General features: G+C 45.2%; 1 protein-coding gene across 1 annotated transcript in view; it reads left to right on the forward strand.

The window, feature by feature from the left end:
* The first annotated feature begins 18,633 nt into the window (after positions 1–18,633).
* LOC112569077 (fasciclin-2-like) overlaps positions 18,634–22,262 on the forward strand; it is a 31,136-nt gene continuing 27,507 nt past the window's right edge. The window contains exon 1 of the mRNA XM_025246740.1: positions 18,634–19,579. Coding sequence (XP_025102525.1) covers positions 19,516–19,579 — 64 coding nt within the window. The 5' untranslated portion in view covers positions 18,634–19,515. The remainder of the gene's footprint in view (positions 19,580–22,262) is intronic.

Genomic DNA, 22,262 nt, shown 5'->3' on the forward strand with positions numbered 1-22,262 from the left:
GCATCAGCCCCTATTATACAGGGAAAGCGGAAAGCCGAGTAGTTAGTACACTGGCGGTCGAACCGAGGCGTCCGGTTCGATATCCGTGTGGCGCAGCGCGCTTTAAGTTACCACGTGACAAGCAGGAAAGCGGATAGCTGAGACGTTAGAGAACTGACCTCGAACCCGCAAGCGCGTCAGTTCGATACCCGTGTGGCGCAGCAAACTTCTCCCAGACCAAGCTGGCGGGAATGAAGAATGGGTACCTGACTCCATATAAGGTTGGGGAAGGTAGCGAAGGAAAGGAGGCACCACCCTCACAAACAGCTGGCCCCCCGAGAACAGCGAGGTCTCTAACATTAACTCAAATCCTAAGATTTTAAAAAGTTTAGGGGACGACCTTTAACCGTTTACCTTATTTTACCTTACTCTGTTTCTTTCAATCCTTCTACCTTCTTTTCTCAAGGAGTTTTCTGAACATCTTGTGCTTAAATTTCAGATGTGAATAAGCAAGGGCAATAATCTAAAGAATTTAGGAAACAGCTTTTATGGTACACGAGTTCTAAATTCTGCATCTCCCCACCCCACGCACCCCACCTCCGCCATCCTTTTCTGTGTCGCCTTCCCCCGAGAGGAGCTGCTCCAAGCAGCCCTCGGCTACTCGAATGTCAGTTTAGAAACCACTCGCGCCGTCTCCACCACAGCGCCCCCATCTTCAACCAGCTCAGGACAAGGGAGACAACTGCCTGGCCCACATGCAGGCTCCGGCGACGTGGCTTTCGCCGAGAATCAATCATGGCCGACAGCACCGTGCCGGCGACAGCGGCGGGTTGCAGCCGTTTGTGCTGGTGTCATCAGCAAGTCGAGCTAACGAGGTCCGCCCAGTATCTCACCCCTTCCCTCCTTCCCTTCTCGTCATCCCTCGTGCATGTCGGAGGCACGCCAACCGCCCTTGTTTGCCCCGCGTACGGCACTTAGTGAGCGGCGCTTGTTTGCGTGGCGTAGGAACATCGGTAACACGGTCCAGGGGAGCCTCGCTCTCATCTGTGTCTGCGGGCCTCTCGTCGTTCGTCAACGAGTGGGGCTCATCCTTTTCGTTGTTAAAACCCTGGATGTTCATGGAAAAAACAAAACAAAACAAAACAAACTAAGGCCGAGGTAAAATATATACATTTATATATCTGCACACGAACTACAGCTACTTTGTGGATGTACCTCTTCGCCGGAGAAGTACAACAGGAACGATAACCTGGTCCACAATTTTGCTTCCTTTCGTCTCCCATGTCTCTCATGAAGCACAGATAACACAAACACGTGCAAACTAACAAAGAAAATATAGAAGTGAAAGTCCAATCAGCACGTGTAGTGGTGGGAAAGGGAGATAACTTAAAAGTAAAAGTCCAATCAACACTTCTGATAGTAAGAAAGGGAGATAATTTCCTTGCCTGCAGTTCCTATACTTATCACTAACTAGTTCACATGCAGAAGACGACAACTGTGTTGGTTTTTTTTTTTTTTTTGTGAAGAAAGTACAAACATTTTGAGTTGCACATTAGCCTTAAAAGCAGACTCTGTTCCCTTCAGTCCTTTTCGTCGGGATGGGGATGGGGATGGGGAACATGAAGACAGCAGATGTGAAAGTTCTCCACATATTCGCTATACACCCTTTGCTCTGTCACCCTGGCGTCAGCCACCCTCAAGAATACCCTGCAGGATGGTCTCAGAACCTTGTGGCCGGTCACATGGCCAAACCTGACGAACAATCGCTGTTTTCCCTTTGCTGGGAGGTGAGAATCCTCCGTCGTGTTTCCGTTAGGACAGTTCAGTACAGTTTTTTCGGGCCTTTTTCTTCTTTCCAATGAAACAGTCCTCATCACGACAGGATGGAAATCATGAGAGATTCGTGGCAAGGTGATAGTGTCGCTGTGACCCCTCAGTGATTTCAAAGGGTTACATACTCACAGACTTTGCTGAGAAAAAAAGGAAAACAAAAAAGAGAATATTCACACTTGTCAATCAACTGTTACATTATCAGTAGTGGTGGCGGTGGTGGTGGTGGTAGATTGCGTGTGGGTGGGGCAATAGCTAAGAAATATCTTAAGTATGTTACAAACGATTTCAGAGGTCGATTCTGCTCAAGCCCTCGGCGGTCGGAGGGGGCGTTTAATGAGGTGTGACAAGTCTTTCTGGGCTTGGCAGGCTCGTCAAGGGATATCTCAGTGTAACCCGATTTCGCCGAGACGAGAAAACAATAGACTGCAGGCATTTCCATCGCCGAATCGTCCTCGTCAAGGCAGTCGAGAAGCCAATTGACAGAAAGGAGGCTCAGAGCGGTTCGGCGTTACTGCAGCGGAAGTGACCTCAGAAGATGTCGCCACTGTTCAAAGGACGAAGGTTGCAAAGGGTCAGATTATGTCAACAGCAGGAGCAGGAACGTAATGAAACTAATAAGACCCTCTCCTCACCACCCTCCCAACCCGCCTCATTACTCTTGCTGCTTCCACAGGGGCGGTAACCATGAACCGGAAGTACACCCCAAACTCCTGCTTTACCTCCGCTGAGCACCTACATCGCTGGCACACTGACTGTGGTCATAGTTGGCGGATATTTAGCAAGGTATCTAGAAATTAGCAGCCAATCTCTTAGGACTGCATCTTGTCGTGTTCCGAGACCCCACTTCCGGTTGATTGCTAACCCCGAGGTAGTCTTACTCTTGCTTCATGACGATGGCCGCCATACTACAACAGTCGGAGGTGCTTGCTGATAGAAAATAAGAGGAAGGAAGAGTGCGAGCTCGGTGAAATATTAATCGTCTTCACACCTTTGCTTGAAAACCTTCGAAACGGAGCGTGGATGAGTTTGAATGCAATCACATCCGGGCACGCAACCGTTCTCGTCCAGGTCAGCAGCGCAATCCCAACGCGCCCCACCTCCATTAACCAATTACCTCCCCCTCACGCGCACATTAATACTCAAAATTTGTTCTGTTTGAAAGAAATACAGACCTTGGTCTTACCGAGGTTTTAGACAGAAGTCAAAGGTCACTTCCTGCTACGTCACAAAATTAAGACCACTCTTATACCAACGATTTTTTAGCATGAGATTTAGTTTCTTACGCTTAAATCCAAGACTTATTTAAGAAACAAAATATAAGTTTGAAAAAAATCTCGTTTTTTTTTTTTTGTAAGAAAGTTAAGAGAATGTGTTTCTATTAATAAGCCTCTCGTGATTTGTTTTCTAATTGTTGAGTGTCAGTGTTCTGTGAGAAATGCTGTCTGTCAGCTTCCATTATCCTGGAGTTAGATTATTCACCTTCTCTCTTTCTTTCTGTTTGAGCTGCGTATTATTTTTTTCACACATAAAAGGTTTGTAAATTTTTGCCGCCATGAAAAAGGTGTAAAGCATGATTAAGTCTTTGAAAATTCTATCTGAACATCATAATCATCCACACACAGTTTGCATCCTCCTCCTCCTCCTTCTCCTTCTCCTCCTCCTCATCATCATCATCATGAAGAATAGTTTTATCGTTACGTAAGGACATGTGCCGGGTATTGTGCGCTGGGTCATGACGAGAATCGATCCCCGGCTATCTCTCCCACAATTGTTGGCGTCTAGTTTCAAAGCCTCGTTCATGTCCGCCTCTCGATGCCTCCTGGCAGTTGAAGCATTCTTGCTGTAGATAGGCTGCTACTCTAGCGGCGGATGGGAGTCGATAGGTCCGTCCGGACACCCGTGTTACCGCCAGCCAATCTCCCCCATCTCCTCCGTCTCAACGCCAAGTCTGCGGCGGAGTGTGGTCTGCCCCCGCGCGCTGACGACGAGCTGGTGAGGAGTCGGTGTTCGTGAGGCTGAATAAGTGAGACGATGAGAGATGTGAGTGAGAGAGAGAGAGAGGAAGGGAGAAAGAGAAAGAAGTTGGCTGATGATGGACAATCGTTGTTTCAAAGCGAAAAGATGTAATACAATCAATGTAAGATCATTGTGGGTTAATCGAGAAGATCAAACAAATGAACCAGCGGCATCCTGTAAAGAGAGAGACAGAGAGAGAGACAGACAGAGACAGAGAAGGGGATTCATAGTCTATGGTTTTGATTGCTAATTTTAGAATGTCTTGTCCGAACAAGCACACTGCACAGAGAGAAGTTTCGGTTAGTATTGAGTTTTTGTCTGCCGAGATTAAGGACACTATCACAGGACGAGTCGCCATTTTGGTAGTTGAGCTAAGGTGATGACGACTTCAACAGATGTGGACAACCAATATGGCGTCTATAGATGACCTGACTGAAATATTAAAATTCTTGTAGTCATCTATTGCATGCCTCTACTGAAGATATAAAGAACATGATTGCTGGTAGAAGAATTTTTGTCTCGTTTATTTCTAGACCGAGGCTGTAACTTCCGGTTTACCTGTCAACACCAAGAAAAGCTCTGACGTGGTCAGAGGAAAAAAAAAATTTGACGTTTATTGTCTGGTATATGCTTTCCGTTTATTTGTTCTTGCAAAAAAAAAAAATAATAAAGTAGTTTCTGGTAATTAATTGACATAAATCTTTCAGCGCGGTTCGTCCTCCATTGGTCTCCAAAATGTCCTCCAAGACCTGACAGCGAGAAGCTAATCGTTGGTCTCCACTGACCATCTGTCCAGTAGATACACTGCGTGGATGTAGCAACAACCTCGGCGCCCTGACCCAGCAGAACTGTTGCCGCTGTCAGACTCGGGTGCCGACAATACGGGAAACGATCGTTGGCCTGTCGCCTCGCCCCTGTGGGGCCCACGTGCCGCTTATCTGCCCATCACATCCCGCTGGGGATGAAGCTGCGGAAGGCGGCAGGAAATTGACCAGAAGGGGGGACTTCATCCTTGCCGCCTGCAGTGTCAGCGACCCCGGGTTTCTATAAAATTGACATCGCCGCCAGCCGTTTGGTGCCGGGTGTTACGCGACACCGCTGGGTATCAATAGCGTGGTTATTGGCCACCAGACATCGGCGTTCAGCTCTCAGCCCTCGTGCGTGTGCGCATGCGTAGTCCGTGTGTGAGTGTGCGCATGCGCACACTCACACACGGACTGCGCATGCGCACATCGTGTGCGGCTCGTAACTGCGTCCCCAGCGCCGGCCCGACCAATCGTCCTCCGCCTGGGGGCGGAAGTGGTCGGATTGCTGCGGGGCTGGCGCGGGTGAAGCGCATGATGGGGCTATTTCACGACTGATCACAATTGATTTATTCCGCCATAATAATCTTTTTCACGCCCGCCTAGCGGCTGTATGCATAGCCTTTCCTGCCAATACTCGTGTGCGAGGGGAGAGGCGATAGGGGCAGGCCCTGGCCCTGGAAGAGGAGTGTGGGTCGGCGATAGGGACGCGTCTTTCAGCTGTTGTCTCGGGCAAAGTCTGCACGGGACGAGATCTTTTACACGCGTCCTCTGGGGGGCGGAAGGCGTTAGTAGCGACGACAAAGGCAATGTCATCGAGGTTGATAGTTGAGGACACGTGCGGCGCTCTTATTGCGAGGGTCACACGTTTGCTGGCGTGTCAGCTGATGGCGACTGGTCAGAGCTGTGGGTGACAAAATACTGTCAATACACAGCAGATGACATAATATCCGATCAAAATGTCATCATCATCATCAATAATAATAATAGGTATTGATAATGCATAACACCACACCCTTGATAGGTCACACATATCAGATGACAATACTGTCAATAATATCAGAAGACATAATGTTTACAAATAATAATAAATAACAAATCAATCACTCCAATCTATATCCAAATTATAACAGAAAACGAATCACTACATAATACCACAAAACAACAAAGTATTCACTATTACATACTATTGCAACATAACGAGGGATTCATATTTACTTATCACTCAAGTCTGTCTTTCTTCGTCTCGTGAAGTTAATTTGTTCGAGAATAGCGCAAGTGGATTGGATAAAAATGGCAACTTGTGACGTCACTGTAGACCGTTACTAACCCTTGACATGTCATGAAGTGTTGTCACAACAACGGTCACATTTTAAAAATATTCTAACATCGCAGAAATCGAAGTCTTTATATTTTTCACAAAACAAAATTGTCATGTCCGAAGACAGACATCTCGTGTGATGAAAAGTCATCTTCTTACTTTTGTAATTAAAAACGTTTTTTGCTAAATTGATTTATGATTCCTTGTTGTCCTGGGTTTTACATTGTTTGTTGCCCTGGGTTCTCCAGTTGTTGTCCTGGGTCTTAAATTTGTTGTCCTGGATTTTATATTTGTTGTCCTGGGTTTCACATTTGTTGTCCTGGGTTCTCCACTTGTTGTCCTGGTTCTCTGCTTGCTGTCCACCGATCTCCCTTTGCTGTCCTGGGTTCTCTATTGCCGGTAATAAACTCGCCATCGTCCTGCCTCTCGTCGTCGTGTTATCTGTCCTCACCCACTATCTGCGCTCTGTGCTGCCGTGCACGCTGCATCACCTTGCTGCACGCGCTGCTGTGACCTCATGACCTCGACAGCGGCTACTTGAACGTGGAGTCTGTCTCTCCAGCTGTTGAGATGCTCAGCTCGCGGTTGATGTTTATGGTCCTGCTGAGGATGGACAAATAAACTACTGTGGTGCATGGCGGGTAGTGGACGGGATTTGTCAGGCAGTTAATGAGAGTTTAGCATGTGATGAATGACATTTGGCAGATGATAGATGACATTTGGCAGATGATGGATGACATTTGGCAGATGGCGTGAGGTTTATGGTATGTTATCATACGGATGATACTTGGATACAGTTAATCGTACTTTGCTTGGTATGACATCTTGTTTTCTTGCTTTTTTTCCTTTCTTTGACTAAAATGTTTTTCTTTTGTTAATGCCTCGGTTAATGTCATCTCCTCATATATCTCGGTTTTCTTTCTACCATCTCTACTTTTTCGTTCTGTTTCTCTCTTTCTATATTTTTGCAATCAATAATTCTTTAATTAGTTGTTCCGTTATTTACCTTGTTGTTTATTGACGCATGCTTGTTAAGCTTCTGCGATGAGTTTGTTTCCTAAAAATAAAATTCAGTTCAGTTCTCTCTCCCTTTCTCTCTCTCTCTCTTCCTATTCTTCCACTCTCTTTTTCCTAACTTCCTCTCTCTCTTTCTGTAACTATCGCTCACGATAATCTACTTTCGACTCAACAGAGTTAAGGATGTAGTCAGAAAGAAATTATTCTTCGCTCCACGTGCTGCTCCGAGTCTCCAGCATGGAACTGACCCGCAGGTCTCCGGGGTGTGTCGCACGAGGGTTGCAGCATCTTCCCCTGCAGCCTGCAGCTTCCATGTTGCCTGCTCTCCGTGGCACATTTACGGGACAGTTTTACGTGCGGAAAGGAGGAGAGAACTCTCATGCAAGCCAACACTTGCTCAAGGGTCTCGCATTCGTCAAGAGTAATCCCACTGCCACGATCCTTCTCTCTGGTCGGCTCGTCTGCCGACCTTCCTGTCTGCCTGTCTGTAGCCTCCATCATCACCTTCCGCCCGGCTCCTCCACGTCTCCGCACATCCCACTCTTGGGGGACGTGACGTCACCAGGGTACCACCACCACCACCACCACCACCACCAACTCTGTCACGTGAGGCTGGCACATGATTGATGCACGTATTGCGATCATGGCCTGCTTACATCTCGCAGAATTAAATTAGTTTTTTTCTCTGTCATATTTCATGTAAGCTACTCTGAAAGATGTTTGTCAATCACATCCGGGTCTTTGTATTCTCTTCTGAATGCTTTGATCCGTTTGATGGCGTTGACTGTCAAGTCTTGGTGATTTTGTGTGGTGGTGTCCCTTGTAATCACACGAGCGGCCACTGGCTTCAATTTGAAAAACATTCACGAGCAGTATGCATGATATGTATTCTATCAGACTTCTGAAACACATCCTCGAGCAGTATACACATGTATTCATGCCTTTTTGACATGCATTTTAACATTTGTCATGTAAATTCTGACATGTGGTTCAGTACCCTATACAATGCACTCTAGTGTGCTTACAATTTATTTTCGAACAATGCACGGGGGCCTAGGGAGACTTTTCCCCTCGTTAGCTACCCGGGGCCAGGTCGCATGCGGGACCTTAAGTAGGACTTAACTCAAAGGCCAAGTTCTAGAACTGAATTTCTAAAACTTGCCGTTTGCTGGTTGCACGTGAGGTCTTGAAAATAATCTCAACTGGTAAGTCGAATATTCAAAATAAACTTAGTAAAGTCTACCTATCTGAGACTGACAATTTAAGTCTTATCTTCGAGACCTCACATGCAACCCAACCCTGTGGGCACTCAACGTCTATGTCAACACAGGACAAAACGCCTTTTAAGATTAAGGATATCCTCTTCTCTTTTTTTGACGGCTTGTTTCTTATAGAGAATTCATTCCTGGCAGCCAGACGCAGAAAGAAATGGTGGAGAGAGAGAGATGGAGAGAGAAGACTGCACGCGGCGGGAGAGAGAAAGTAGAGGCAAGAAAGAGGTGGAGATGGAGGAAGGGATAGTAAGACAGAAAAAGAGGAATACAGAGACACAGCCAGACAGAGGGAGTGTGGGGGCGGCAATGACAGTGATGGAAGACTGCTCATTGTAAAAGAAAGAATCTAGAGCTGATCACCGCCTGTTTACTTCAGGCCAACAGGGATACAATGAAATCTCAACCCCAAAAATTTCAGATTAGCCAGAAAACTGTTTCAGGTCTACAAAAATTTTGATTAAAGGGGAATTTTGAATGGAAAAAAGTCTTTCCTAGGATTCTTAGATTGAAAAGAGGAAGAGAGACGAGAAATAAAATCGTTAGGTCGGTCTTCGCTAACTGACACACGTCACCCGGGGTATTGTCCACCCATCCTGGGTACGCTTTCTTACCACATCCAGTAAACACCATCCACTGTGACATTTATACACTTTCACGTAGCTCTGAAACACACACACACACTTTCACGTAGCTCTGATCATTGGTGTTGCTGCTCTCGCACTGCAAAATCTTCATATCTCAGTCTCTATACTTTGCGCTTGTGAGTCCATGTTGGTGATGAGGTGAGTTGAAGGTTTGAATCCAACATTAGCAGTATGCTGGTTGCTCTCCACCTGTGGTACCACTTACAGCTACCCGTCGTCACTCTCCCACTCGGTCCCTAAACTACTTCAGAAAACGACAACTGCAATGGCTCACCCGGCGACACGGATACCGAGCCCTGTCCTAGTCCAGGAACGTGGCTTCTTTGGCTTGTTCACCATCGGTAGAGCAATATCACATACAGCCACTGAAGAACACCACCCTGATGAATCGTAATCCGGTATATTGGAGAGCAGGCAAATACTCAGACTTTCTCTTCTTCTTCTTTGATAATGAGGCTTTACATACATCTCACAGGTAGCCCACCTTCTGGTCGAGTAATCCTTGGAATTTTTACGATAACAGCTTGCAGTCCCGATGTTCCGTTATCGCTGGTCCTCTATAAACCAAGTGTTTTGACTTTCATCTGGCTCAAGTCTCGGTCCTAAAAGAAAAGTCAGTAGAAGTTGAAAGACAGATGACATGTCGACTGTTGACCAAGTACTTCCTTGGCACTGAAGTCCTGTCGAGAAATGAATGGGAAGCTGGTTCCCTTACTGAAACTTCATAATTCATTCATATAACATACAGCCAGGGAGGCCATCTGACGAAAACACAACCAGCATCCTTGGACCAATCATCAGCTAGCCAGTGCAAACATAGAGGAAGTCTACATCCTACTGATCAATGACTAGTTGTAGCCTCGCCTGCAGGTGGCGGGGTGAAGAAGAAAGAGTGCGTAAAGCTCGTGCCATGATGGTGTGTCCCGCCGGTCAGGTGTGACAAGCCCCCGGATGTTTGTCTCTACAAGACCCTTTTGATTACTGTAAGTCTCCCTGGCTGGGGACGCCTTGACTATTTTAGTCTAGAGTTGAAACTGTTGGAGATGTTTCGGTCCCACTTAAAACAATCTCATGACAAGTGGGAACGAAAAGCTGGAAGGGTAGAGCACTGGAGTCCAAACCCGTGTGACGCAAGCGAGCTTTCCCAAGTCGACCTAGCTGAATGGGTACCTGACTCCATAGAGGGTTGGGAAAGGTAAGGAGGCGAGAAGGAGAGGAGATGGACACCAAGAAACAATACTGATTGCAGAGTGTGCTTAATAAATTTCAAAAGTTCATTTAGAATGCGACACGTCACCTGAAGAAAATTGTAGGCTTACAACTCTCCCAACAGTATTCATGAAATTGTGATTTAAAACTTCTAAAATCAGTTTGATCGTTCTTAAAACCCGCCACATATTGTACAAACCTGTTTGTGTTGTGTGATTGTATAAACTTGTCTGACATAAGTGAATGCGTTTCTTCTTCTTCCTTTCTCACACTCGACCCCACTGTTTCGTTCTTTCCACACAGAGATCAGACGGATGAGGAGTCATGTACCGTTCGTAAACCGAGCTTCTTCTGGAAATAACTAATCCTCCTTCCACTATTCCCACGAATTCAGCTGTAGCTATAGTCCCAAAAAGAAGCTATAGAAACCGGACTAGTGCACAGTGAAGGAAGACCTCCATCACGTGGTTATAATATCCTCAGGAAAGTAATGTTTAATTATGAAGAATCCCGCGGAGCAGTAGACAGATCGTAGACTAGTTCCTGTCAAATCAGTTACACTATTTACTATCTCTGTAAACGCGCACGGTCTGCTGCACATCATCAGTGAAGATCCCAAACCTTCCTTCATCGTCGGTCGGGATTGCTCATCTACCAGCGTCCATTCATTATTCATTATGCATGTGTTACCTCCCCTGCAAGTGTTAATTCCCTTCTCTAGAATAAATGGCCGCACGGTATCACGCACTGTGATTTTTTCGTTTGTTCAAGCGCCTGAGTGGTAGTCAGCAACGGAACAACACTCGCCCAACCCTCGTCAAACAAAAGATGGAAATGGAGGAGCAAGGGATGCGAGGTTAGCTTACATTCAACAACCTCCACACCGCCTTCAAATCCTGAGTGTAAAAAAAGTTAAACTGTGGATGTTGCGACTATTTAGCTTCGCTTGGCTACAGACTGCGTGCTCTTCAAAGCTCAGAGAACACGTGATGTTCAGCGAGGCGGAACAGAGTCTCAAGAGGTCGTGAACACTGGGACAGAGTGACCCCCCCTACATCACCTCCCTTCCAACGTTTGGTCGGCGCTAAATCGTTGGTGGAAACATTCTTTGAATGTGGCTTCCTTCCCAGCAGACCTGTACTTCCGTGTTGCAGTTGCAGAAACTTCGTTACCAAGTAGTTAGTGATTGGCTCTTTAGCAGAAAAGCAACTTCCGGTTCTATGGCAAGCAAAATAATCTATTGGAAGGTGTGCTGAGAGAGTGTTGTCGGCATACTCAATTCTGTACTAATCTTTGTACCAAGCATCACACACTTTAACACAAAAAATAATAAATAAAAAAAAAATAAAATAAAACTTGTAAGTGTGAAATAATACACTGGTATCTAGTCTCACTGCTTTGTTAAAATCGTTCTGATTGGTTCATTTTCCTCAATCATAATATTTACAATATGTTTAAAAATTATTCAAATTATGAAGATTATGGTAATTCTATGCCTCATATAAAATTTATATCAGTTTCTCTTGTGTTTATTTCCTAACTCATCAGAGAAAAGTGCACCACACATTCTGCTTCAAATTTCGTGTCAAAGCGAGGCTGGTCCGGAAGTGCAAGCCATGCTTTTGTCTGGAGATGATTTTATTCACGTGTCAACAACTCATTTTTTAAAAGTTCAGTACATTGTACAGGCACAGGTTAACTTTGTCTTTCCACATTTAAATCGCAATTTTTGAGGTTTTTGGAATAAATTATTCAAGCTGAGGTATTTCTGATAACTTAGTGATTATTATTTTTGTCAAAGTTCTCAGCTTAATTAATTTGAGTTTTGAGTAGTGTTTGGTAGTGTTGCAGAATTACTAAAGTTTTTGCCGCGATTGTGTTACTTACCTCCATCTAGTGATTCCTCTGACAAAAGTGAAAAAAATTTAATTCCTCCGTGACTGTCATGTGACGAGGCTACTCAGAAATGGCTTGTGACAACCTGTGACTTGCATCTTCTGAAACAAGAATTTTTTCAGCCCCCTGCGATGATGTTTACATAATTTCCAGAAGTCAAAGACTTGAAAAAAAAAATCGCCCGACCACCTTCACCAAGACCTCTTTGATCTTCAGGATATGTGATCCTGATGTAAGCCTTTTCAATTGTCCCTCCATCCTTACCTTTACCCCCCGATTCTGGTTTATTCTGCACCCTACCACCTCTTCCCCACCCCTTGGCCTCAATGGCGAGTCTTCATAGCTGTATTATTAACTTGCAACGGAAATGAAAACTGTTGCCCCTCCTCCTCCCGGCACCCGCCTCCCTTCCCATCCCTTCATTTTCGCGTCTCTTTTTCAATAAATGAAACGTGTTTGCGAAGAAGCTTCCCGGATGGCCGGACTATAGTCTGGGGGAGTGTGAAGGAGTATTAACAGCAGCAGCGCTCGGGAGTGCAGCGGATTGGGCGCATTAGACCGGCCGTCAGGCGCTTGGCCGACTCACGCGCGCGTGCGCACCCCACGCGCTCACCGCGCGGCGAGATCAATGAGATTGGAGACCTGTTCGGGTGATAGGGTCCCCCCGCTGCTCCCCCCGGTCCTTCCCACCCCACCCCAACCAGAAAGACGCCCATCGATTGCCGCTCGGTGTGTGTTAGGGCCCGGGGAAGGCTGCAGGGGGGGAGGAGGGCCTGGTGCAGCAGGGATGCGGGGTGTGTCTGGGGGTGTTTGGGGGGGACAGGAGGGACTCGGGCTTTCAGTTCGCCTCGCGTGGCTGTCCCGCTGAGCCCTGATGTGTGCCGCGGGTGAAAACAAGGAGATTACATCATAGGTTGGAAAGGTACCGCGGCTGATGGCGCGACCCACTCACAGATTTCCCTATTATTATTATTATTATTATTATTATTATTATTATTATTATTATTATTATTATTATTATTATTATTATTATTATTATTCATCATCATCATCATCATCATCATCATCATCATCATTATTATTATTATTATTATCATCATTATTATAAAACGTTCAGACTTTCTTAGTTAACGACTTCTCCTATGTTTTATTTTTCAAAGAAAACTTGTGACGTCACGTTTGTCCATAGATATCCCTTATTAACATAATATAGTCCCGGCTCTCCCATTGGCTGAGGGCTTAACGAAGTCATCAGTCCTGACGTCTGTGTTGTTGTTGTTGTTTTCTGTGTTTTGTTTGTAGGCGTGAGCAGGACCAGGGGGCGTCTTCTACTCAGATCGGAGGAAATAAGCTTTTACTTTACTTGTTTATTAGGAAACAGTTTGTTGCTTAGCACCCTACTACTCCTTTAAAGGGTTGACAGGGGTGGGGTGGGGTAGGTGGGGAAGAAGTAAGTAGTCATCGAATTCCTCAGGTTGCGATCTGTTTTTCGCATGATGTGATTCTATTGAGCAGCACTGGCACAAGTTTGTAAAGTATAGTTTGTGTTTCTGCTAGCGATGAGGTTAGTTTGTTTAACGTTTGTTTACAAGAGTAACCTTTTTTTTAAAAAAAAAATAGCATAAGTTTCTGAATATTTTTTTTGTAGAATTTTGAGAAAATGGAAATGTAGTTTGCCTGGAGATGCATTCGGAACATCACTGGATTCAGTTAGGACCAGAATAGGGTGGAACAATGATGGTGAGGTGTTAGAATATTTCGTGTCATCTGAAGGGTACCCGATGAGCATCAGATGAGGCGTGGCTGTTGTTAGTTGAGGACGAACAAAGTTAATACAACGGAGGAAAGCATCTGCTGTGGTATTTGCAAATGTGGTCTTGTAAACAGTATCACCTGTAAAACATCTTAATTTGGAACAGGTATCGTCACTGAATACAGATAAATGACAGCTCATTCCTATTGTTTCATGATGATGATGATGACGACGACGACGATGCTGGGTCCTGTGCATGACAATTACAGTATACTACTTACTTATATCTCCCTGGATGCTGAGCTCAAAGCGCATCCTATGGAGAAGACAGCAGGTGATGAGTGTGGTCGGTCTCAGCAAGGACTTGTTAATAACAGTTAATGGTCTCAGCGATGCCAGCTGATGGCTGCTGGGAGTTGGGAGGGTACACGGACCATGAATTTTTTTAAATTATTTTTTTTTTTGGTTGTTTCGGGGGATGCCTTTGTCGCAATATTTCTTGTCACATTTCGTATAGAATCACTACAATAGAAATAAATGAATAGCTCTTCATTCCACTTTCTTACAAAATCTTTTTTTCCCGTCGGCTTTTCAAAAATGGTGCACAACCTCATTTCCCGTGACGTCATAAGAGTGGGCTGGTTGTCAAGGCAACGGCTCGTTACGATGTACTTGGAAGTTCTCGGAATGGCTACAGACCTCGCCAAGGATGTTATGGCCTCAACGGTTTTGTATCGCAGTCGATGCAATGGCAGTTGCCGACAAACAGTGATTGAAACATCAACAATGAATCTTTGGGGCATGACGACTGGCTGTGGGCTTTTTACCTCATTGCAGTGAGACAACTGGCTGTGGGCTTTTTACCTCATTGCAGCGAGGGACATGATCACAGACATGACAACTGGCTGTGGGCTTTTTACCTCATTGCAGTGAGGGACATGATCACACAGGTAAGAAAAGCATGTAGGGAAAAGAAATAAATGAAGAAAGATATTTAGAGAGATGAACCAGGGAGAGTGAGTGACTGAATGTGTGAGTGAATGAGCGCGCGCGCGCGTGTGTGTTTTAATGCGAGAATAGAATATAGAATAGAATATTTTAGAATATTTCAAAATATACAAATGATAGACCTTGGTAAATATATACAACACTTTAATTAATCCCATCCCGACCTGACTACTTACTAATTCTAGCCGCACCATGGGATAATAATTAAACATCATAGTTAACAGTGTTGCCAGGTTGGCAGTGAGAGAGAGAGAAAGAGAGAGAGAGAAAGAGAGAGAGAAAGGGAAGCGAACACACACACACATACACACTGTGCTCTCATATGAACGAAAAAAAAATATTTACAAATCATCAGCACAATGAAATCGTTTGTGTACCTCCAGCATCCTCATATTTTCGCTGGCTTCACGTGGAAGCTGAGTTGAAAATGAAACACCTGTCAGACCGGAGACCCACGAACAAGAACTAAATGGCTGCAGGACACGGAAGACCATAATCTTCCATTTTGCACTTGGGTACAAACATTTATTACCGTAACAAAATGAAACTGTAGTTTGAATCGTCGTGTATGTGGTCTCTCTTCCATCACCTTCAATAACTGTTCCAACAAGTTTTTAATTTGTAAATTAATACACAAACGGTGATTGCTGGCGAGAACCAATGAAGGAGGTCTTGGTGGTCATGACGACAGGTCAAAAGGTCGCCACAGATCCCTGAGGGGTTTGACCTCTCGTGGTTGGTGCAGATGGCCTGGTGAGGATAACTTTATGTAGCGAAGGGTTCGTCGGTCGTTCAAGCGGTTCGAGCAGTGGTGGGGATAGAATGTTTGAGCACCACAATAATGATAAAGTGCTTGATAATGATAATTTGAATAACTGTCCATTAGTGCAAGCCATTGTGGAACAAAAAAAAAAAAAAAAAAAAAAAAAAAAAAATTAAATAAAATGAAAAACGTTGAAAGATCTGGGGATTACTGGATGCTGAAAATGGTAGGAAGATCAGGGTTGAGAAAGGATGACCCCTTTCTCCGAATAGTGTGGGCTGGAGGGTCGAATGGGAGGCTGTTGGCTTACGAGGAGGATGGATTCCACTAAAATATTATCTCCATAATAATTCTTGTCAGATCATGTGATCTGTAATTTAACTGCACTCTCGTGTCAATTTTAATGTTGCGTTACTACTTAATGGTGATCCGAGCCTGTCAGTCCCTCCACACCCCAATAAAACCTCCGAAAATTTTGGGAGACACATAGTTTTATAAGTCAATTAAAGTGTTAGCAGAGACAGTATTCTCTTTTTTTTTTCCCTCTCTCTCTCTCTCTCCATTGAAAGCTTTATCTCTGTGTATGGTCTCAGTGACAAGTCAAACATTCAAATATTTCCGCTCTGTAGCACGAGGAAATCAGGGTGTATGACCTTTGACCTCTTCTTTCGTGAATATTCTCTCTCACATGTATTTATATTTATTTTCTCACCATCATTGTTCCTCCCCCTCTAGCTCCCTATTCTCAAATACTTTAAGTTTCAAAATGTTAAAATAACTTTGTAAATATTTAATCGATGTTATATATATATAATCTAATTACACTTGATTAAAACACTTGGTTAGCACTCCTTAAAAGTGTTTATTTTTTTAGTGGGACAAAATTATATTTTACCAGTTTTGTTAAAATAATTCAGAAAAAGGGGATCGCTGCAAAAACATACAAAAGTCATGGGAAAGCCAGGCAAAAGCTAGTCTGTCATGGGTTAATCTGATAAATATCAGGGAATCATGGGAAAAAAATGGTGGTGCCTTGTGGAAAGACAGAGATGAGGATGCGATGAGAAGTAAGTCAAGGTGCGATGGGAAAGACAAACGAAAGTCAAAGGGTCATGGGAAAGACAAATAGAAGCCAGGGGTGCGATGGGAGAGAAGTGAGGGTGCGATGGCGAGGACAAGAAGAGGCGCGACAAGACCCTACACGTCGACACGGAGGCAGCATCTCACTCCGGCAACTGATTAACTGCAGCCGCTGCAACTGCTGTCTAAGGAGGGTAGCTTTGCAGGCATCCGGCAACATAAGCACTAAAACTCGCCCTTAATTAACTTACAGCAGCCTCAGGCCAAAATACCAGCAGCAGCAGCAGCAGCAGTAGCAGCACGGCACCCTCCCGTCATCCTCCATCTCCACCCACCCTACCCCGATCTCCTTTGCACCAACGCAGCATCTCGTTTCTAGGTTGTTCATCGGTTTCCACCTACGCAGAAAACTTTTTTTTTTCGGAGCAAGAGTCCCCCAGTGAACTCGTCCCAACAATGGTTGTGGTTCTGTTGTGATGCTTGTTGCTGCACCTGCAGAGTCCTGGCTGGCCACCTGCAATGAGATGGGGGATGAGGAAGGGGAGAGGAGGTGGTGGAGGGTTGCAGAACAAAGGAAGCAAGCCCCCAAAACGAGGCTAATACGTGTGTGTGTACGTGTGTGTATGTGTGTTTGATGGCGAACAGGTTGGAGCCAGAGAACAAGGCGTCCGGGTTCCCAGGGCCTGGCGCAAGGTGTTTACATCTGCTTTGCCAGACTCCCTCGCTCCTGTTCCTTCTTCTTCCTTTCCTGCGTGTGAACGACGTGAACTCCACGTCACCTCGCACATGCCTCGGAATTGTGTCATGGCACAGGAAGCACAGAGTTACACAGTTCAGAGAGGTAACACCTGCCTGTCATAAGGCTACAGCGTGGCCAACGTTGGAAGTCTTGTAGCTAGTCACGTGTTGGTAACAATATTACTTGTAGCTAGTCACGTGTTGGTAACAGCACTTGTAGCTAGTAACAGCCGCTCACCTGTTGGTAACAGCAGTCATGTAACTGTAGTGTTGTGAACTGTAACGTTTTCTTGTTTACACCAGAAGCTCACATGTTGGCATTGCTAGCCTTAAAGCCTGATACCTCACGTGGAAGCAGTAACCTTGATAAAGCGACTAATCATTCGCGGTGGGGAGGAGCGGGATTTGAACTGCAAACCCTAACTCTATAAGCCGAACAGTCGACGGAGGACCACTAGCCTTATCAGCTAACATCTCACGTAGGACTATTAGCCTTAATCACCAACACCCACGTGGGAGTGGTAGCCTTATAGACGGTAGCAGCTCACGTAGGCAGCGCACAGGGAGCCCGACAGACCGACGCACAGCAGCAGCGCGACGCCGCGCACCTTGCGGACTTCCAGCGGTAACCAAGCGGCACCAGACTTGCCGCAGAGCTGACTTTCTGGCATCGCGCTGCATACCAACGGAATACCCTTCCCCCTCCTTTCTCTACCTCCTTCCTACCTTCACCCGCACCTTTCATCCCCCTTCTCTCCTTCCTCCAGCGCCGGGAAGTGTGTGTGTGTGAGTGTGTGGACACAGGAGGTGTAGGCATATAAGGTCGGCGTTTGTGTGCCACCGGAACCATCCTCGCTACGCAGGGTAGCAGGCAAGTGCCAGAAAGCTGAACGAGAGAAAGGAGAAACGCGACCTTCAGGAACAAGAGAATGAGAGAGACAGAGAGAGAGAGAGAGACAGAGAGGTGCGACGTCAGTTTAGGACAGGAAAGGTGAAGGACGTCAAGCAGGACGTCAGTTCCAGGAGACACGCACGCTTGTCATGTCCCAAGACCCGCGGTGTGAGGGTGGGAGGTACGAGGGTGTGGGTAGGTGGGTGGGTAAACGGTCCCCGCCCTCTCAGACCAACCCTTCCCTCCCTCCAACTGCCTGCCCGCCTGCTTTGCAAAGCCAGTGTCTGTATTGATGTCGCCGGAATCGCCGGCTGCCCAACACGGGGACTTTGAATGAAAAACTATAATGAGTAAAAGAAGCCGAGGCCATTAAAAATAGCGAAAGAGACAGAAGAGTATTGACGAGGAAGAGAAGTCGGGAGTGGGGAGAAGGGGGAGAGGAGAGGGAGGGAAAGATGGCAAGGGGGGAGGGAGGGGAGTAAAGGAGTTGACTGGATGAAGTCTCGTGCTTTACACCCGGCAGTTCAGTCCTGCGTGCGCACCGATACCCACACTCACACTCACTCACACTCACACGCACGCACACACCGCGCGGCGGAGACGTTGCATGGTAATTGGTGTTGTCGTCGTAGTAGTCGCGGCCTCTTCTCCCGACAGACACAGCGACTGTCCACACGGACATTTCCGGTCTCCTACACTTCGTGGCAATATCAGTCTTAATGACACCTCCCCGTCCTCCTCCTCCCCCACCACCACCCTTCATACCCGACTCCTTCGCTTCCTCCCCGCGTAGCTGCGGTGCCGATGTTCATGCGCCGAGCCAGTAAACCGTAGGTGTGCCGACAAAAACGAGTGCAGCTGGAGTCAAGTTTCCCGAGACAACTCCCGCGGTTGTGTTCTTGAAATTCTCTGAAAAGTGATCGTTCAGTGTCTTGTTTCCGCCCCCGCCTCCCTACAAACTCTCGCCCCGCCCTTCTGGCTACAAGTCTTCAGATCCGTCGGTTGGACCATCAAGGAAGGTTGTCATCTTCTCGTAACGGTTCCTCGTCTGTTAGCCTCCATCGGGAATATGGACAGTGTTCACAGCAGGTACATCGGAGATACGCAAGCAGGATACAGAATATTTTGTGATCGTGTTGCATCAGGATATCGAGAGGACAGAGGCTTGCAGGATGTCTGTGGCGGCCCTCGGGGTGGGCAGGCTGAGTACCAATCCTCCACAACTCCTGTTAAAGTTCTTTTAGTCTACAACAGTGTTCCGACAGGCTTGAGCACTACTCACCTTCACCATGCTGGATGGTTACCATGGATTCCTCTTGGCCCTTTGCCTGATTGTACCCTGCAGGGCATCCGGTAAGTCTTTTGATTGTCTGAGACTTGATGGTGTAGTTGGGTGACGAGCGCCGACAGTTTCTGTGACTATACTTTGTCGGGTGTGTTGGTGATCGACATATTGACTGCTGTCTGTAGCCACACTTTGCTCTGTCTTGGTGGACATCTTGACTGCACTGGCATAAGCCAGACACATTAAGTGGTCTGGCAGACATAGAATCACACTCACAAGCCTCGGGCCACAGAACCACACGAGACCTCAGTTTCTGACAAAGCATTTCTTTCCGCGACTGACCGGGGTGTCGACATTACATCAACCCATATGTCTACCCTATCTTTGTCGGCAAATAGATGGATTTTCTCCCAGTCCCCGAGCTACCAAGAGTACACAACTCCAAATAAAATATATATCTTCAATAGAATGTTAAAGGAATATTATATTCATGCAACTTACATTAAATAATTATTCAAAAAATTTAAATACATTTCTTGGGTAGGTTTAAATAAAACGCGAGGTAAATAGTTATATATAAATAAAAGATATTGTTTAAAAATTGACGATAGAAATAAATTAAATTGTTATTTACAGTAAGTCTTAAATGAAGAAGTATGATTTGTAAGAAGAAAGGAAGGGATAAAACTCTGACAAATTTGAATGTAATTACAGTTAGTGCTCAACATACCTCGGGTAGCTTTAGCACTCAATTTAGTTTGCATGCTAGTGGCTGGATGGAGATTTGCAAGAAAATCGGATAATGAGCAAGTTCACAGGTTAATTTTACATCAACGAGGTATAAAAATGACAGAAAGTAAGTACCTGTAAGTACCTGTCAATATGGCAGCTTTGGTTTTGCTGTACAGGATGACGATTCCTTGTCTCAGGAGATGCAGCTGACCCCTGTTTTGTTATTATATCTGACCCCAATTTGTTTATTTGTCCGACTCCACATGTCATTTCTATTTACTAGAACCAGAACTAACCAGGTTGTTAGCTATTTATTCCCAAAAAGCTGTTTTATTCTTATGACAGCAAGAATTATTACAGACCACAATTATATATTTTTAAAATGTAAACCTTGAATAAATTTTGCGAACAAAACAACTTTTTATTAAGTTCGCTTTGTTGAAAAATAGTTTAAAGGCTAATCCAACATTATTTTCAAGTGAGTTCAACTTATCTTAAGATACTAATTTCCAAAATTCAGTGGAAAACCCTGCTCCGCTTGGGAGGTACAAGGCTTTGAACTTTCTGGTCATGGCTGTGACCTATGACGTCAGCAATCATAATTTAGGTCAGCCCACGTGTGCTGTAAAAAAATCAAATTAATTTAAAATTCGAGACGGAATTTTGCAGCAAGGTAATGACAGTGGCGGATGTTTTGCTAACATGCCAGCGACTTTTGAACTTAATTTCATGCTTGACTCTGGTTTGTCTTTAAACTCGGCGGAGCTCGGATGCTGGCTTTGAGATGTTGAGGCTGCAGGAGAGCCGGTGGCTGTCACTGGCTGTCAGTGCTGTCAGTGCTGTCAGTGGCAAGCACTTTCTCTGGTCATAACCTCACTTTTACAGCCCACACTGGTCCCGACATGCAGTCCAAGTTTCCGCTTCGAAGGATAAATAACTTTCAAGACAAGAACTCAGAAAGAAAGCCGAGGGTTCTCAACAACAAGATGAATGGAAAGATGGTTAACGATTTCCGCAAGACAGAAGAAATAGGACATTAAAAGATTTCGACAGGAGTTTATGGGTTTCCGCTGCATGCTAAGAAGTAGTATCTGTTCTAGAAAAATCTTTGCCAGCTTTTAAAACCTCGGCTAACAGCATCGCCGTAAACTGAGAGGTCGGCAGCAGGCGGCGCCGCTTCTTCTGATGACTTTTTTGTTGTTGTTGTTGTTGTTGTTGTTGTTGTCCATCTTGTTGTGTGCTATTGTGACAGATGCTTTGGTCTCTATTGTCAGACTGTGTACAAGGCTACGATTTCCGGTGTCAAACTGCGTTTTGATGCCCTTTCCTGTATTAAACTGTGTTCTGATTCACTCGTGTCAAACTGTGGATGTTTCTCTCTTGTGTGTCAAACTGTTCTTTGTTCTGAGTTCCTGTGTCAATCTGTTTTTCTCTCATGTTGTCTGTCTTTTTTCTGTCTTGTGTCAAACTGTTGTTTCACTTTACTGTATCAGTCTGTGCGCTTTTTACATATTCCTGTGTCAAATGTTTTTCTCTTGTGTCAAACTTTGCTTTCTTCCACTCTTCTGTGTCAAACTTTGCTTTCTTCCACTCTTCTGTGTCAAACTGTGCTTTCTTCCACTCTTCTGTGTCAAACTGTGCTTTCTTCCACTCTTCTGTGTCAAACTGTGTTCTGTTCCCCTCTCCTCTGTCAAGCTGTTTCTTTTCCCCTTTTCTGCTCTTCTCTATGTGTTATCCGTGTTTACTGCTCTGTTGTGCTATTTCATGTCATATTTTCTCTTTACTTCTCCCATATCTCAAATCCTCATCTTTTGCTTTTCTGTCATACTTGCACTCTTTTGTTTTCTTCGATGATCTGATTTTCTGGTCTCTACAATGTTGTCATGTGAACTTGTTTTGTGACATTTTACTGTTTCTCTGGTTACCATGTGTCACACCGCTGCTGTCCTGTATTTTACTGTTCACTGTTCTTAAATGTAATACTGCATTATATTCCACATTCCTATAAATATGTCTCTT

The sequence above is a fragment of the Pomacea canaliculata genome, linkage group LG7 (assembly GCF_003073045.1).
Source record: "Pomacea canaliculata isolate SZHN2017 linkage group LG7, ASM307304v1, whole genome shotgun sequence".
NCBI lineage: Eukaryota > Metazoa > Mollusca > Gastropoda > Architaenioglossa > Ampullariidae > Pomacea > Pomacea canaliculata.